The sequence below is a fragment of the Engraulis encrasicolus genome, chromosome 11 (genome assembly GCF_034702125.1).
Source record: "Engraulis encrasicolus isolate BLACKSEA-1 chromosome 11, IST_EnEncr_1.0, whole genome shotgun sequence".
Taxonomy (NCBI): domain Eukaryota; kingdom Metazoa; phylum Chordata; class Actinopteri; order Clupeiformes; family Engraulidae; genus Engraulis; species Engraulis encrasicolus.
Window position 1 is genome coordinate 46658262 of NC_085867.1, and position 17607 is coordinate 46675868.

At 43.2% G+C, this 17607-nt stretch overlaps 1 protein-coding gene across 5 annotated transcripts in view; it reads right to left on the reverse strand.

Moving 5' to 3' along the window:
- Positions 1–17607, reverse strand: part of LOC134458446 (bone morphogenetic protein 1-like) — a 130528-nt gene that overhangs the window by 71670 nt on the left and 41251 nt on the right. For all 5 annotated transcript variants that reach the window (XM_063210769.1, XM_063210765.1, XM_063210766.1 and 2 more), the window contains exons 4-6: positions 15980–16097; positions 14848–15026; positions 4071–4176 (exon numbers count right to left, since the gene is read on the reverse strand). In XM_063210769.1, the coding sequence (XP_063066839.1) occupies positions 4071–4176; positions 14848–15026; positions 15980–16097 (403 nt within the window). The remainder of the gene's footprint in view (positions 1–4070; positions 4177–14847; positions 15027–15979; positions 16098–17607) is intronic.

Sequence of the window (17607 nt, forward strand, 5' to 3'; positions counted from 1 at the left end):
ATTTCTATTGACTATTTGGGAAAACGGCAAAAAATTTCATTTGCGTAATAATGTGAAATGTGTTGTAAAGGCTTTTTACTTTTGATAGAAGAGAGTGCCTTTTTCAACTTAGACCTTACATACTCACTGGATCTGTGTTTTTGCTGTAAGGCAACGTGACTGATCAATTAAATGCACCGAATTTATTTGAAGTACTAGTCTGCCGACCAAAAGTTTGGGGACCTCTTAACCTGCTCTCCCGGCACTCAGACCAGGGGCGCCGCTAAAAATGTTGGGCCCTATGAAAGATTCAAATTTTAGGCCCCCAAAATTACAAATTATGTTATCATCATCCTTCCAGGGGCCGTCTTAGTGCTGTCAGGCCCTTAGAATCTGTAACACCTTTCCCCCCCTCGCGGCACCCATGCTCAGACAATCCACAGTGTTCCCTCTCCATACCGAAACCCAGCAGTTTAATATCAAGATACAGGAGGGTACATTCCATTGTCCAAGCTCCTGTCCTCCTTTGTGCTTGTGGCCTTGCTATGACGTGTCCTACTGGAGACATTGATAATGGACTAGATCCAAAACGTTTGTAGCTCCAGATATTTTCCGTTGACCTCTGTTGTTAATTTGTCGGCCACAATACACTTTGTGAATTGAACCTGCAAGTGTGTGCGCCTCATCGTTTTGACTGTCCTTGCTATGACGTGGCAAGAGTTTGATTCAGTATCTATTTTCTCATTTGCAATCGGGATGTTAAATGGGGAAAGTTGGCAGCAGGGGAAACTTTATTACATTACATTACATGACAATATCACTAGCAGATACGAAGGTGCACAGGAAATACAATAGATGGCAAGTATTGGGGGGGGGTGGGAGTAACATAGGGGAAGGCACAATATTGGATAGTAAAACTGGGAAAATAGCAAATCCCACATTTATTAAAGGGCTGAATACTGTATCAGTCTTTTCCCATATCACCAGATGTACCCACAACAACGGTGTCTACTTCTTCCATGTAATCCCACATAAGGCTTGTGTTGAACTCAATTGAACTTGATGATAAGAAAAAATAAAGAACAAGGAATGAAAAGAAAAGTTAAAGAACAAAGAATGACAGAAAAGTTAAAAATGCTATTTTATTCATTATTTTTTACCATCACCATCACAGTGGAATTTAGAATGACCTTTGCAACTCACTCCCTCTCTCTCTCTGACACACATACTCACTCTCTCAGTCGTACACACGCACGCATGCATGCACGCACGCACACCCGCACTCAGACGGACACACACACACACAGACACACACAGACACACACACACACACACACACACACACACACACACACACACACACACACACACACACACACACACACACACAGACACACACACACACACAGTCAATGAACACCTCACTCGCTGCCTCCCTGCTCCCAGCTATAGTCATCCAGAATTCATTTCAGGTTTTAATTCCAGTCAGTTAATTTCGAGTTATGCCTACTGTAGGTTGACAGGGGAGAAACTTCATTGTTTTCTCCTCGGAGGCGGGAAGTCAGTCAAACACAAGGCCACAAGAAAAGTTAAAAACAATCTTATGCAGTACTTGTTGCTTTTGAAGGGCTCAGTAGCTGAGGGAAGTGTAACCGCGCGAATAGACCAGGCGTGATGCGATTCAAGCGACAGAGTGCAGCAGCAAGCGATACGAGCGATTGAGGATACTAGAGTATGTCCGTACAGGCAGAAGGCAAAGCATTCAAGCATTCCCATTGGCTGTGGTCACTGACCTCTATACAGTCATTGGCTGTCGCGGCTTGTCGCCGAACCGCGTCATAGAAAGTTGAAAAGATTTCAACTTCAAATTGTCGCGCTCGTCTCGCAAATCGCTCTAGTCTCCAGAATCGCTTTTGTCGCGCGACTCAATACAAAGTCAATTACTTGCGTCGTTCGCCTCGCTCAGATCGCCGCTGGTGTATTTCTGCGGTAAGAAGCCGCACTCAGCTGAGGCACTTCGCCAACAGTCCTCTGACCTGTCCCTCTGGCGGACCTGCGCGGAACTACACTGCATAGAGGTCTGAACTCGTGAGAATCTCTCTGGCAAGAAACTGGCCGGAGCATTAATTGATTCAATAGCAATGGCGGCTAGCATTAAGGAGTCATGACAGGGTTGAAACAGGGTATCCTGATTATCATTGACTTTCAAATCTCTTCGAGACTTGGTCTGACCAAGAGCATAACAATTAACGTTTCCCAAATGGCATGGTTGACCCGCCTCCCTAGGTTTTCTACTGGTTGACTGGCTTCCGACAGACTGGGTGGAGTTCAGATTTTTCTGGAGATCAGAAACAATATTTACAATGCTCTTGGCCTGACTGAAGGTGTTGCGTCACTAGAAGGGCATGGCTTGGCTAGAAACAAGGTAGATTTGTCATCCACTGTGTGCATGCACATGAGAGGCGCAGCAACTAAAGTAGGGCTCATATTCTGTGAGACCTATTTCATACTCCATGACTCTATTACAATCATGGTAACACTTTACAATAATGTCTGCTTATAAGTAAATAATGGCCGAATGATGAATAAAACATTAACAAATGTTTTTTATTATGAACTTAATTTTATTCATGCTTCATAAAATATCTACATAAAATACGTTCAAGATATAACAAACCTTTAACCTTTTTATTCCTTTACAAAAAATGTGTAAATGTTTGTTGAATATAAAATATTAACTTAACATTTCCCAGTCATTTACAAACATTTGTTAATGTTTAATTCACCATTTGTTCATTATTTCACAAGTTTTATTAATGCTTTATAAAGCAGACATTATCCTTAGTCTGCCCAGTGGATGGGTAGGCAGAGCACTGAAATGATTCCTGGATGACTAACAGGACCTGACAAGGCACAGAGACACATACACACTGCCCCAATGCCTTTCTTTAACCAATTTTGACCTGAAGACGCCTGCTAAAAAGGCAAGATTTGCCTATGTGACATTGTATTTACAGGCTCTTAAAACCGGAGTGTACCTGAGTAAAGATGTATAGAGCGCGGCAGCCAGCATGAAAGGTAAAACACCACAGATACGTCTCCAAGGTGGGTTAAAGAAAAAAAAAGAAAAGCTATATATTTCACTTTGTGCCTTCATAGAGGACGAGAGCGATAGTATGACAGGAAGAAAGTGAGAGAGAGAGAGAGAGAGAGAGAGAGAGAGAGAGAGAGAGAGAGAGAGAGAGAGAGAGAGAGAGAGAGAGAGAAATGACCCAAGCCGGAGTGGAACCAGAGTTCCCATAGGCATGCAAGCCCCATTATGTGGTTGGATGCTACCGATGCTTTTGAACGTGGCTTGAATGTGCTCTTGCCCTCAAGCCCTTAAACACAACCAGCATCTGCTCTGCCCTCCTAAAATTACACTTAGCAATGCACTTTAGCCTGAGAGACTTTGAAGTGATTGTCAGAGCCATTGCGGCGATTACAGGATAAAGAAGCAAGCAAGTGCCTGAGATCCTTCGCCTCCAGAAAAAAAGAAGTTGGCCTTTCAAATTATCCATCTTATTGTGCCATAAATGTTTACAGTTAGTTGAAATATACTTGAAAAAGTAAAGGTGTACCAAACGGCCTGAAAGCCTCTGAGAGGCCCTAGACTCCAGAGGGTTAATAAAACGAATTGGTGCAAGATAAGAAAAAAAGCATTACCCTGTTCTACCTCTACGAGATTCTGAATGAAATGTCATTATTGAAAGCTATGATTTTTTTTTTGTAATATGGCTCTGTTCGGATATTAATGAGCTGTGAAGAAAAAAGGAGTTGCACACAGCTTGATGCTGTTCAGTGAAACTGTACAAAAAGCTGAAAAATGAAGAGAAGCTGGCTTCTCTTTATTTTTCAGCTTATAATATTTTCACTGAACAGCATCAAGCTCCTGTGTGCGACTCGTTTTTTGTTCACAGCAGGACGTTTGTGAAGTTTTTTAATTAGTTCATTACTCACTTAGGATTAGTAGATAATTTACAAAGTGTTAATACATCTTTTAAAAAAGACAATTCTCAAGTGTTACTGAAGATTTTTTGTGAGACACACACCTGGAAAATGTGTTCCTTGCGTAGTGCATGATGCTGTCAAAGTCATAGGTTTCCCCAAGCGAGTCCACTTCACCAGGTTCCATCTTGAGAAAATTGTACTCTTGCCCTGAAATAAACAGCAGAGAGGAATGCATTGATGCATTAATTCAGAGAGAGGATCAGAGAGGGGGTGCACATCTGTACTCTTTATCATACACATTTCATACACCAGGGACAGAAATACGCATAGCAGCTGCCATTCTGTGTACACCTCATCACTTGACATAGGTCTAGTGGGTAACGGTTAGGTACGCCATAAGAGATAAGAGATGGTAAGGAACACTGCATTTTTTAGAAGAAGATACCGCACACTCTTGTCCATCGTGCTGCAATTTATTAAGAAATGTACTAACTTAATAACTTTGCTTGTGTAAAAACTTGAGAAAGGCCATACGGGCCGAAACGTTGTTTTCTTAATAAATTGCAGCACGATGGACAAGAGTGTGCGGTATCTTCTTCTCAAAAACTGATCTACCCGCTACCTGCACCTCGAAACCTCTGGTGTGCGTTGGTTTCCTCCTTCAAAAGGAACACTGCATCACAGCACAGAGCCACCTGAGTAAAGGCCGTTTTTCACCTTTGCTTCGATAGGAAAGTGAAGAGTGGGACAGGAAATAACATGAAGTGGGATATGACTCATGGTTGGATTCAAATCTGGGTGTTTTTCTGGACTTGGAAACTGAAATGTCAAAATTCACCCTATCCCGCAATGGTGAAGAATCTTTTCCAGTGATCCGGATCCGGATCAACATAAACATGTAATCACTTGTTCCTTTTGTCAACAACTCCTCAAAATTTCATTCAAATCTGTTCATACATTTTTGAGTTATCCTGCTGACAGACAAACAAATCAACGTGACCAACGAACACATAATTACCTTCACAAATCAGTTCATGCTTAAGTGAGTCATTAATAAGTGAATGGTCCCAACCACTTTTGTGGTGTTCTGTCAGAAATTGCCACGTGCAACTTTTGGCTATCATACCCAAACGAGCGAAAAACCTTCCCACAACAAAATCACAGGAGAGAGTATGTCACATTTGGATTGACTTTTGGTGCTCTGATATGTAAAACATTCAAACCGTGAGGGAAGGAAAACACCATTTTTTATGACAGTGTAGGTTTTGAAAGAGGCATGTAAGTGGACATGGCGCAAAGTCACGCAAACTGCAGGGGGCAACTTTGTATGTCAAGGGTGGCTACTACTGACTACTGTTAAAACAATCTGTTATGGAAATACAGAAGGACGGACAGCTCTGTTGGTTGTAACTACCATTGAGGACACAGAGGTAATGTCCTAAGTATTTTCTTCAGTACTGTAAAATTTATCTATGATGAAAATATGATCAACAATGATAAATTCAGTCTGTATATGCTACCCCTATTTATCGTAAAGGCAATGATTAATGAAAACAAACTTAACAGTTTGTGTTTGGAGCATTCTAAATGTATAATATGCGGTACAGCATGCAGTATTTGACCTCTGTATTTGAAAATGTCTGGTTACGGCCCTAGACACAGGCAAGCTTACTCTGTTCACCCTGGGTTTTGTTCTGCTGAGGGCTTTTACAAGCACTTTTAACCCACATCCAAAACAAAACTTTAATTGTATAATGTCCCCTTCATTATGCTCCTTTTGAACATTGCTTTCTTCCAAAAGCTACCACAGGTCTTTTCATTGCTGTAACCAATGGCTACAGTCTGCAGCTCACAGTCAGGGTTGCCAGATGAGGCTGATGATTTCCAGCCCAAAAAAATGCTCAAACCTGCCTAGGAGCACAAATTGTATTGATTTCTATGGCAAAAATTGGGCGGGTTTTTCTGATAAATGCCATTTTTTCCCGCACACGGCCATCCTAAGCAGCCCAATTAGGCGGGAACCAGCTCAATCTGGCAACACTGCTCACAGTAACCCCCAATAAGCCTCAAGGTTATTCACGTCAGCAGCCCACCTGTCATAAAGTGGAGAAACCATTCATGATTTTGAGTCAGAAATAGACTCTAAACTGAGCAAAGAATTGATTGTGCCATTACCCAAGACACAGCAGAGGAGAGTAGGCCTACGGACAGGGCCGGAGCTATAGGAGGGGCGTACAGGGCATTTGCCCCTGGGCCCAGGGCCCTGCAGTATTGATAGTGGGGGCCCTGGTGTGACATTGGCAGGCTTTATTGGGGGCCCAATCAGTGTTTTGCCCTGGGGCCCGGTGTGCAACTGTTCCGCCACTGCCTACGGCTCAGCTCATTAAGGTGAAAGCACGGTCCAGGAACCATCAACAGTGGGGCACATGTGTCCCCCGCCACCCCTCTCCACTTTAGGCTACTGCCCTGGTGGATCTCAACCTTATTTAAAAGACATCCCCTCTTGATGATCAGAACCATGGCAACGCCTCGGGACCTCATCATAACCAACTATTCACACAGGATAAAAAACTACACTCTAAAAAGTACTGTGTCAGAAATGACACAAAATGTGTGTGCTCAGGGACAACACATTTGAATGTGTGTGCTCAGGGACAACACATTTGAATGTGTTTGCTCAGGGACAACACATTTTGTGTCATTTGTAGATGTGTGTAAGAAAGGGGTGGTAAAAGTGTAAGAACAAGGAATCAAAGAAATAAAAAATATTTTTGTGTAATTCAAACCTCAGTCCTAGTTTGTGATGAGTATTTGGCTACATTGTAAATTTAAAATACATTTAGGATAAGAATTATTAATATGTCTTTTTTCACACAAAATGTGTCAAACACAGCATTTTAACCAAATAATACACATTGTGTCATATTCCACACACTATGTGTTAAAATCACCTTAACACAAAACATGTGTCAAAAATGACACATTCCTCCTTAGAGTATATATATAATATTCATTTCTCACGCAACTTTTTTTGTTTTGCCTTTACATCTCGCCTTACACATAAGGCGCTGAATCTGGGCATGGTTGAAAATCAGCGGCAAAAGAAGACATCTTTCCTTGCTTTTAAGTTTTACGCATTAGCCATTTATATTCACCATTCATATCTGCATCAACATGGTCTGATTTTGCCAAGCAAAGCTAACAAAGCTTAGCCTACCCGAAGTTCATGGGGGCTGTTCTCACAGACAACACGCTGTGTTTTGAAGGTGCCTGTTGACTGTTCATTTCAAGTGACAAGTTTTTTTGTTTCACACGAGGGTTTCACACCAATTGAGACAGAGCAGAGAGTAACTCTCGTTAGACCCAAAAACCCAATTCTTCCTTCAAACAATAGACTCGGGAACACCCAATATTTTTTTGTTAATTATTTTAAGGATATGGAATGCTGTGATTAGAAGAATACCTATGTATTGCTCTTTCTCCCCCCTTCACGTTGTGTTTTTTTCTCTCTCTTTTGTTCTCACTTCCTTTGGATAAAAAATGCTTGCAAAGTGGAACCTGAAGAAATCAGAAGTGAAGTATGTAATTGTGAACTAGACTTGCAATGATATATATATTTCTAAAAACACTCCTCTTGTGGACAATCTTCCCAGATGAGTTGAAGCTCTAACAGCTGTAAAAGGTGGACTGATATCATATTCAGGCACGTGCACTCCAATACGACAGGGGAGGCACGGCCTCACCAGCCACATCGGAGAATGATGAGCTGCAGTAAATGTGAATAATAGTAACAATAACAGCTATTGTTTTCGAGCATCTGCACCATAACTACCATTTGAGCAGTATTTAAACAGTTTCACTCATTTTCAATCATTTCCGTGGCCAAAATCGTAATATTTGCCCATTTCATGTCAAATTGCTCCGAATACGCTGAATTTGGGGCAACTCTGAACTGGCCTCACCCCGGATTGCGCAATCCCTCGTTAACAAGCTTGAGCGCATGCGCCATTTTGCTCGTTCTGTGAATGCAACCTAGTAATATTGTATTAAACGTTTTTATACACTTAATAGAAGTATGTATGGTGTGCCCTCATTTCCTGATATTTTTGTTACTATTATCTACGTGTGATTATCATTTCTTTACTCTTAACGCTTTGGCTCAACGCCCACTGAAAGGTACAGTGGTGAGGCGAGCAGTAGCCTGGCCGCAGACTCCTTCTGGCGTTGAGAGTTGCTGGCCAGTTACGTCATAGCGAATCTGAAGTTCACAATACAGTCAGTCGGTGTTGTTGGCTAGCTTGTTCACTTTGACTGCTACAAGTGGATTTCATAACGAAACTAAGAGCATTCTCAAAGTTGGATTTCCAAGGGGAATATATGTGATAAAGAATGGAGGACCGACAGAGCTGAAGGGTTTGCTACTGCAGGTGACCGGTCAGAAGATTAGAACTACCCGATCATTTCAAAGTGAGTGGTAGAACAGAAAATATTTTTGTTTCCCCTGCGTCTTGTTTGCAACCGGCGAGAATGTGTGGAACGTGTGTTTACGACTTAACAATTCACTAAGGAGCCTCACGAAACACAAAATTCTCGCAGCTACTCATATTCAATGCCAAATTGCTTTGGAGACGTTTGGGGCGTCTCGAATAGATGTGGTTTTAGATGAACAGCACCGGCTAAACTAACGTTAGCATGCACAACGCCAAAGTGATGGAGAACCGTGAAAGAGCGGTGCATGGACCCGATTTACGAGTTAAGGTAAGACCAGTGTTTCCTATGTGTGTGAAGCCTGTGTTTGTGAGACCCGTGGGGAGAGAGAGAATCCGCCGTGATTCTGTCCGGTGTGGTAGCTTTTGTGATAGGCACCGGATTCTCATGTGCCCTGTAACTGTTTGTAAAGTTGAGTACAGGGTACCGTTGAGGTAAATCAAATATACCCGTGTAACTACAAGACTCTGATTTAATTCCAAAGTGTAGGCATAACAGAAATGACAGTCCCAAAATATTTGGTGACCATATCGAAGCTTGTGTAATATCTGTTTATGTTGACATTCGCTTCCTGCCACACCTTTGTCCCACATCGCTTGCCGTAGCCTCGTACAAGTACTGTAGATGTAGGCCTACAAAAAAAAGGGGTTCCACGCGCTTCTGTTTTTACATCTGGTGCATCAACGGGAGGGAGGCAGGTAATCTTGAATGAAGAGAAGACACCGGAGCAGCTCAGATGGGATGCTTTTTCTTTTTTAATTCAAGTGCACAACATGTTAGGGACTAACGTTTCGATGGCAAGCCATCTTCATCAGAGTCCATGAGTACTGAAGAGAGAGGAACCTAGTTATCTGGTATCCCCTGATTTGACAGGTGCAGGCCTATGCGGTGTGGCAATAGGCGATTGGTCCTTCTCATCGGTTGCTCATTGAGTCCACACCCAGGAAAAGACTATTTACAAGGAAAACACCATTACACAAGTGAAAGTGCATATAAATAAAGAATATAAAATATAAGAAAATATATGTACATGGAATGCCATTTTGGAAGGCTAGGTGGATACTTATTAGTCATAGAAGCCTGTGTAAAAAGGGCCTATACATGATCCCAACATCATAGTATGATAAACTTCCTCAGACTTTTACAAAAAGCAGGATAGACTCAGCTCCTCATTGAGGCCAGAGGGTTCAAGCGAATTTAGTGTAAAAATCCAAAACGCCTCTCTGCGTAAAAGTTTCTTAATGACGTCACCGCCTCTAGGTGGAGAAACAACCCGTTCAATGCCCCAGAACTTGAGCGAGGCCAGGTCGTCGGAGATGGTGTAGGCATGTTCATGTCAGAATGAACAAGACGGTCACGGATAGTGCGGGCGCGCCTAAAAGTGAAAGTCGGGGGTTCAGAGCAGAAATCAGTTAGTGCAGGATCACTTTTTAACACATGCCAATGTTTACGAATTATGTTTTTAATCCTCCCAGCTGCTGGGGAATACCCCGTGGAAAATCCAATGTTAAAACTGGGGCGCTTTTTGGCAGATTTACGCAGCAAATTAGACCGCTCTGTCTGCAATGCCCTTTCATAGGCCCGGTCAATATCAAGCTGTGAATAGCCACGTTGTAGAAAGCGCTCTGACAGTTCTACCGCTTTATCTTTGAAGTCCACGGTAGAACTACAGTTTCTTCGTAGGTGCAAAAACTGGCCTGTGGGGATGTTGCGTATTAAGTGGGTAGGATGGTTACTGTGCGCATGCAGAAGTGTGTTACGACTCAACGGTTTGCGATAAATAGTAGTTTGTAAAAAACAATTTTCATCTTTTGTTATCGTCAAATCCAGAAAGTGAATCCGCTGAAGGTCCGACTCCATAGTGAACGACAAAAAACTAGTGGTAGAGTTGGCATAGGCCACAAACGCATCTAGTTGTACAGGTGTACCTTTCCAAATCAATACAATATCGTCTATATACCTATAGTACAGGGCTATGTTTGAAAAAAATGGATTGTGGGTGGGGTTGTGTATAAATTTTTCTTCCCACCAGCCCATGACTAAGCACGCGTAAGAGGGAGCAAACGCACTACCCATCGCAGTTCCTTGGAGTTGTAGGTAAAAGTCCGCATCATATTTAAAGAAGTTGTTAGACAGAATAATTTCCACCAGATTAAGAAGGAAAGTAGAGGGAGGCAAAATATCAGTAGGACGTTTTTCTAAATAGTAAGACATGGCTTGTATACCAGTACTGTGCGGTATGCAAGTGTACAGACTTTGGACATCAAGTGAGACCAGCATATCGCTGGGTTCACATTTCCAGTTTTTTAGCACATTCAAGACATCTGCCGTGTCACCGAGATAGGAGGGCAGGCTGGTGACATATTTTCTCAAGAAAAAATCAACAAATTGAGACAGGGGTTCAGTAAGACTCCCTATGCTAGATACAATGGGACGCAGAGGTGGATCAATTAATCTTTTATGAATCTTGGGGAGACCGTAGAATACCGGACAGCACGGATGGTCTACCTGTAGAAAACGTTTTTCTTTCTCTGTGATCCAACCTCTTGCATGAGCCGTATCAATAAATCCGTGTATTTTTTCTTTTGTGGTTGCTGTAGGGTTAGACAACAAACGCTGATAGTGCTCTTTGTTGTCAAGTAACTTTATTACGCTGCTGTTGTAATTATCAAGGCTCATCACAACGCACGCACCTCCCTTGTCCGCAGCCCGAATAATAATGTCTTGTCTGGTTTCCAAATTACGCAAAGCTGCCATTTCATTTATAGTCATATTGTTTGGTCTAGAGGCAAATTGATTATTTAATTTCGCCATATCTTTTTCAACCAACTGACTAAGGGCGGAATTCTCCCACCCGCTTAAGTCAAAAAAAGTGCGCAACAGCGCCTCTGAGCTTACTCAAGCCCGTGAGTAAACGGGGCTTACGCGCGATTTCATCACTTGCGCACTTTGGGTGGGGCCAGGCCAAAATCAAGGAGTTCCCCATGGTAATCAATCCTACGCGGATTCTCCCGTCCACTTAAGCGTGTTTGCCTTTACGCGCATCAAAGGGCTGTAGTAAGGTCAAGCGCCACTATGAGGTAAAATGTAATATTGCATTTGATGCTCGCTTGGCTCGCATTTTGAACATGTTACACGGTATGCTTTGTTGATGTTCCTTACCGTCCACGTGAGTCCAAATCGAAATTCATTCACAGTTCCACATAAACGTCCTACATTAATTGTGACGAAATATAACCAGCTGCCCAGAGCATGTTCTCATATCGGTGAACTTACAAACAAAAGCATTTTATAAATCAATCAGTATGAGGATCATCATGTTGTCTCCACGGACGGTAACCAAAACCAAAAACACCTAGTTGCACCATGCACAAGTAGGCTAAATTGACAAGGCACGTCAGACTAAAGACCGCTGTTCCAGTCGTCCTAACAGACACCCAAAGTATGCCTATTCAAAAACAACCTTCACCATTTTTACTAGCCACGACGTTAAGTAAAGGGTTTTTATTGCAACTCCTCCACTTTTGTGATTTATTGGAACTCGTGCATGTGCATGTAACCAGTGCTTAATTTGAGGGGGAGCAAGGGGGAGCTCGCTCCGGAACCTCAGACGAGAGCTCCGGAACCTTGGATGGAATTCATGGAAATACGTGTACATCACAGATCCCCCTCGGGGAGGTGGAGCCACCCATCCTCTGCGCTCCAGGACCTCCCGCTTGACAAATTAAGCACTGCATGTAACCTATTAAACTTTCTGAACTGATGCCCGACATACAAAACCACCACATACTGAGGTAGGCTACAGGTTGTCCTATCTGTTTTGTAAGGCAGAAAATATTTCCTGAATGTCATTCCAGCTAAACGTAAAAAGGTCGCCCTACATATCAGAGCATGTCTTTGGCATTTCGCTTCTGGTCTCTATTACACCCCATCAGCTGCGCGTTTAAGTCCTGGCTTGGCATTGCATGCCCATGTCCAATTAATTCCCACCTCTGCGACAGAATATAAACTCTCCGTTTTTTCATGACGATCGATTTCCTTGTTCATTCTTCAGCATGCATGTAGCCTAAGTGTAATATGCAGACGGACAGCTGAGATCCACATATTTCCAATTATTTTAATGTCACGTTGCTGTACAGAGAAGCGGAGAAACACTTTTAAAAGTCAGCAAATAGGCCTACTACAGTATGTGTTTGTTTAACTGTGGGAATGATCAGCATTTTAAATCACTTTTTGATTTCCGGAATTGTCCATGCAACACGCCAAACTCCATTTTTAACAAAACGTTTAATCATGTTTATTATTTCAATCTGTTGCGCACCAAAACGCTCAGCTGAGTTCCCGCCAAAGGGACACATCGCGTTTCCATCTCGTTATCTCACCTCCAATACTTGCCTTGAGTTTGTAAAAAGGAGTGGAGGTTAGATTTTGAAACGCTTTTGCAAGAGGACTTTTGGCACGTGGTTTTAAATTCAAAGTTAAAGTTCAGTGTTGGATCTCAATGGACTGCCGAGGTTTTCACATGGTTGATCTGAAAATCCATGCTCCATAGTTTCTTTGTAGCCACAACTGATGAACTTGGCGGAGACTCATCCCCCCATTTAGCATATATCACGCCTATGTTGGGCTACGCGCTGTTTTTCTGAGTTAAGCGCGAGGGGTGTGGCGACGTTCCAGAGGGGAGAATACGCGCAAGATAAGACCGCGTAAAAAATGCGTGCGTAAAACCGACTTAAGTGGAGACGGGAGAATTCCGCCCTAAATGTGGACTCAATGAGCAACCGATGAGAAGGACCAATCGCCTATTACCACACCGCATAGGCCTGCACCTGTCAAATCAGGGGATACCAGATAACTAGGTTCCTCTCTCTTCAGTACTCATGGACTCTGATGAAGATGGCTTGCCATCGAAACGTTAGTCCCTAACATGTTGTGCACTTGAATTAAAAAAGAAAAAGCATCCCATCTGAGCTGCTCCGGTGTCTTCTCTTCATTCTAGATGTAGGCCTACATTTGCACGAGAATCCAGTGCGTATCACAAAAGCTATCACACCGGTTTGTTCGCCGTGGTGCTCAGCGGTCTATATGACACCATGTTTTGAATCCTGTGTGTCTTTCATTGAGCATCCGCCGTGATGCTCAGTCCACATTGGTGCTGCTGTGTGGTTTATGTGAGATCACTGTTTGAATCCTGTGTGTGTGTGTGTGTGTGTGAGAGCAGTGGGCTGTGAAGGAGCTTACACTCTCCACTACTCTCCCCTCCCCTCCTCTTCTCCTCTCCTCTCCTCTCCTCTCCTCCTCTCCTCTCCTCTCCCCCTCTCCTCTCTTCTCTCCTTTCCTCTCCCCCTCTCCTCTCTTTTCCCATCTCCTCTCCTCTTCTCTCTTCTCCTCTCCCTCTCCTCTCCTATCCTTGAGCTCCTCTCATCTCATCTCCTCTCTTCTCCTCCCCTCTCCTCCTCTCTCATCTCCTCTCCTCTCTCGTCTTCTCTCCTCCTCTCCTCTCCCCTCCTCTTCTCTCCTCTCCTCTCCTCTCCTCTCCACTACTCTCCTCTGCTCTGCTCTGCTGTCCACATTGGTGCTGTGTGGTTTATGTGAGACCACTGTTTGAATCCTGTGTGTGTGTGTGTGTGTGTGTGTGTGTGTGTGTGTGTGTGTGTGTGTGTGTGTGTGTGTGTGTGTGTGTGTGTGTGTGTGTGTGTGTGTGTGTGTGTGTGTGTGTGTGTGTGTGTGTGTGAGAGAGAGATCTAATAGCATTTTCTCTGCGGAAATGCAGTATGTCAAAATATGTAGGCCTACCTTATGTTAAGAAAGCTGCTATGACATATGGAACTTGTCGGTAGGCCTATTTGGCAATTATTTATTTGAAAATCTGATATTGAAAAAGTTACTGCCTCACCAGCCATAAATCCCACCGCACGTCACTGATATCATATTGAACCCTATATGTGAGTCAAGGCAGGTGAGCGAATATTTTTGGTAATGTAGTTTATAGACAATCCAAAAGACATAGCTACAGCGTGCTTGTTACCAATCTTTCTCATATGCTGCTTCAAAGTAAATTATGGTAAGCCCTGCCACCTAAGGTATGGTCAAAAGCATGAGAAGGACCCACCTGATCTGTTCAAACTAGCATTAAATTAATTTCTCTCTCTCTCTCTCTCTCTCTCCCCATCGTCTCATTTCATTTTATCATTTTATTTTCATATTTAGTTATGCAGGGTTTTTTTTTTAAATGTGACCTGGGGTGTTCTGAAAGGTACCATGTAACAAATGTATTGTTTATTATTATTATTATTATTCTTCTTCTTCTTCTTCTTCTTCTTCTTCTTATTATTATTATTATTAAAACTACCTTGCTGGGGATGTTGGAAGTTACAGCGTGTTAATTACCTTGCTGGATGTTGTCCCTGAAGATGGCCACGTGCTCATCTCGGTCGGGCCGTGTGTGCTCGTGCCAGAAGCCAATCACATGTCCCAGCTCGTGCACCACGATGCCGAACTTGTCGCAGTTCTTTCCGATGGAGATGGCCTGGGGGCCGCCCCCTCGCCTCCCCACGTACGAGCAGCACCTGTGTGGGATGGTGGTAGGGGTCGGAGTGAATACAAACATATGCGCATACCGTAAGATATGCAGGACAGGGCTGCTGACAGCTTCAGTCAGGGCCAGGAGAAAGTCATTTGAAAGGGCCCCGCCAAACAATACATACCACAGGCCCGTAGCCAGGGGGGGTTCGAGGGGTTCGTTCGAATCCCCCCTCCCATCCCGCACCCCCACTCAAACCCCCCAACTACGAACTACGTTGCATCCCACTTTGACTGGAAGGCCATTTCATAGACAATAATTGTCAGATAGCAGTAACTGAGCCAACAGTGGGCCGACACTATGTGGGGAGATAGCTCATTTGAAGCAATTCATGTCCATTTATGTTAAGAGTGGGGAGGAACAGACAAACAATTAAGGACAACAGCAACAACAGACTTGCGACAAAATTATAATGAATAAAGTATGTCTAAATTAAAATATTTCAGTGTGCTAGTGTATTTGGGAAACATTGGAGCAGCGAGCCAAATAAAGTCCACTTTCGGGGGGAAAAGATCCCCCCCCCCCCCCCCCCCCCCAATGCTGGGTCCCCCTTTCCCTGTATGATAATTTCCCTGCTTTAAAAATGGTGAATCGAAGGTGTCTGAAATCTGTTGGAAAAGGGTAACCAGGGGTACAGGGGTGTCACGTCTGAGGGTAACCAGGGGAACAGGGGTGTCACATCTCAGGGTAACCAGGGGAACAGGGGTGTCACATCTGAGGGTAACCAGGGGTACAGGGGTGTCACATCTGAGGTACAGTATGAGGTTTGTGTGTTTGTGTGTGTTGGGAGTCGCGAGCGACAGAGAGATGCTCTGCAGCTTTGGTCCTCACCCGCAAGGCAGGTACAGGGGTGTCACGTTTGAGGTATGAGGTTTGTGTGTGTGTGCTCGGAGTGGAGTCGCGAGAGACAGAGCGATGCTCTGCAGCTTTGGTCCTCACCCGCAAGGCAGGTACGTGAAGACGATGTAGCTCTCTTCCGTGCTCCTCTCGATGAAGGTGACGCACGTGTGCTTCTCCCAGTGGCGCATGGCCTGCTTGAAGATGGCCCTCTGACTGCCTGCATCGGGAGGAGAGAGGGTAAGGCAAGGCAAGGCAAGTTTATTTGTATAGCGCATTTCATACACAGGTGCAACTCAATGTACTTCACAAAAAACAAATGCAAGAAGAAAAGAAACAAGAAAGAAATAAAGAAATTAGAGTCAAAGAGAAAATAAAACATTAAGATAAAACATATGGTAAAATAAAAAAAATAAAAACACAATACAAGACACACAGAAAACAAACCGCTGCATATCTCACCACGGACCACGGCGCATCGGAATATAGATATAAACAAAACATACCGCGAGTAGGCCCAGGGGCATACTGTAGTGAGTTAGTCATTGATTCTGACAGAGCAACTTTACAAGAACGCCTCGCATATGGAAAATCTGGTGACATCAGATGAATTTGTGGCGTTTTGAATGTGTTTGAAGGAGAATGTAGAGAACAGAGAATTCAGATCTGAGAGTTCCTCTTGCTCATAGGAAAGACATAAAAGATGGCCATTTTATAGACAAAATGTATGCTTTTAGACAAACCAATACGGTTTACTGAAGTAGATTCTTCAAAATCTAAATGTACAGATTCTACAACAACAAAAAATGTAAATCACAAAAACTGTTGAAAACAATCTTTATTTTGTGATTTTCACAGTTTCACCCAGGTCTACAGTACTTGTGGCCTGTTTTCTTGTGTCTAGTCACATTTATAGACACAGGGTCCCTGTCAATATCTAACCTCCTGTCCTCTCCTTTAACTTGTGGCATTGTGCTTTGCTGACACCCAGCCTCCATGAAGAGAACAATGAAGTTTCCCCATTCAACATCCTGATTGCAATGACCAATGAATTCTGCTTTCGCAAGATATTGAATACATTTTTTTGCCTCACATTAGCCCACAAGTTTAAAAAAAAAAAATGCTGTTATGCAGAAACAAAGTGAAATGTATTATGCAGGTATGATATTACAGCTGGATCCTTATATAGGGATGTACTAGTAGGTGTAAATGATCTGTGGGCTATCTGTCAAAGCCAACAAACCAATTTGTATCCCATTCTGTCTGTTACTTTTATTATTGGCGGCTAATTCAAAACAGTTTTTACAATACTACAGAATTTTCTATTTTACATCTCTTTACAGCTCTTCTGTGCAACTACTTTCTTTTTTTCCTGTATAATTGAAGTATTCATTTGACAATGTGTCCCGGCCTTCCATACAAAACAAGACAAATCCCCCGCATAAATTCCCCCTCCTTCTCTGTCTCTCTCTGTGTTGCATGCGAAAGGGGACTAAATGGAAATATCTGTGAATTTTGGTTGCAGATGTTTGTGTGCAGATGTTTGTGTGCGGAAGCGACAACACAGCTTCCTACCATAACATACTGACAGTATTTGGTCACACCCATCCCTGGTATGGTTTGTGTTTGTGTGTGTGTGTGTGTGTGTGTGTGTGTGTGTGTGTGTGTGTGCGCGCGTACAGCCACTGCTTTTGATACACTCTAAAAAGTACTGTGTCAGAAATGACACA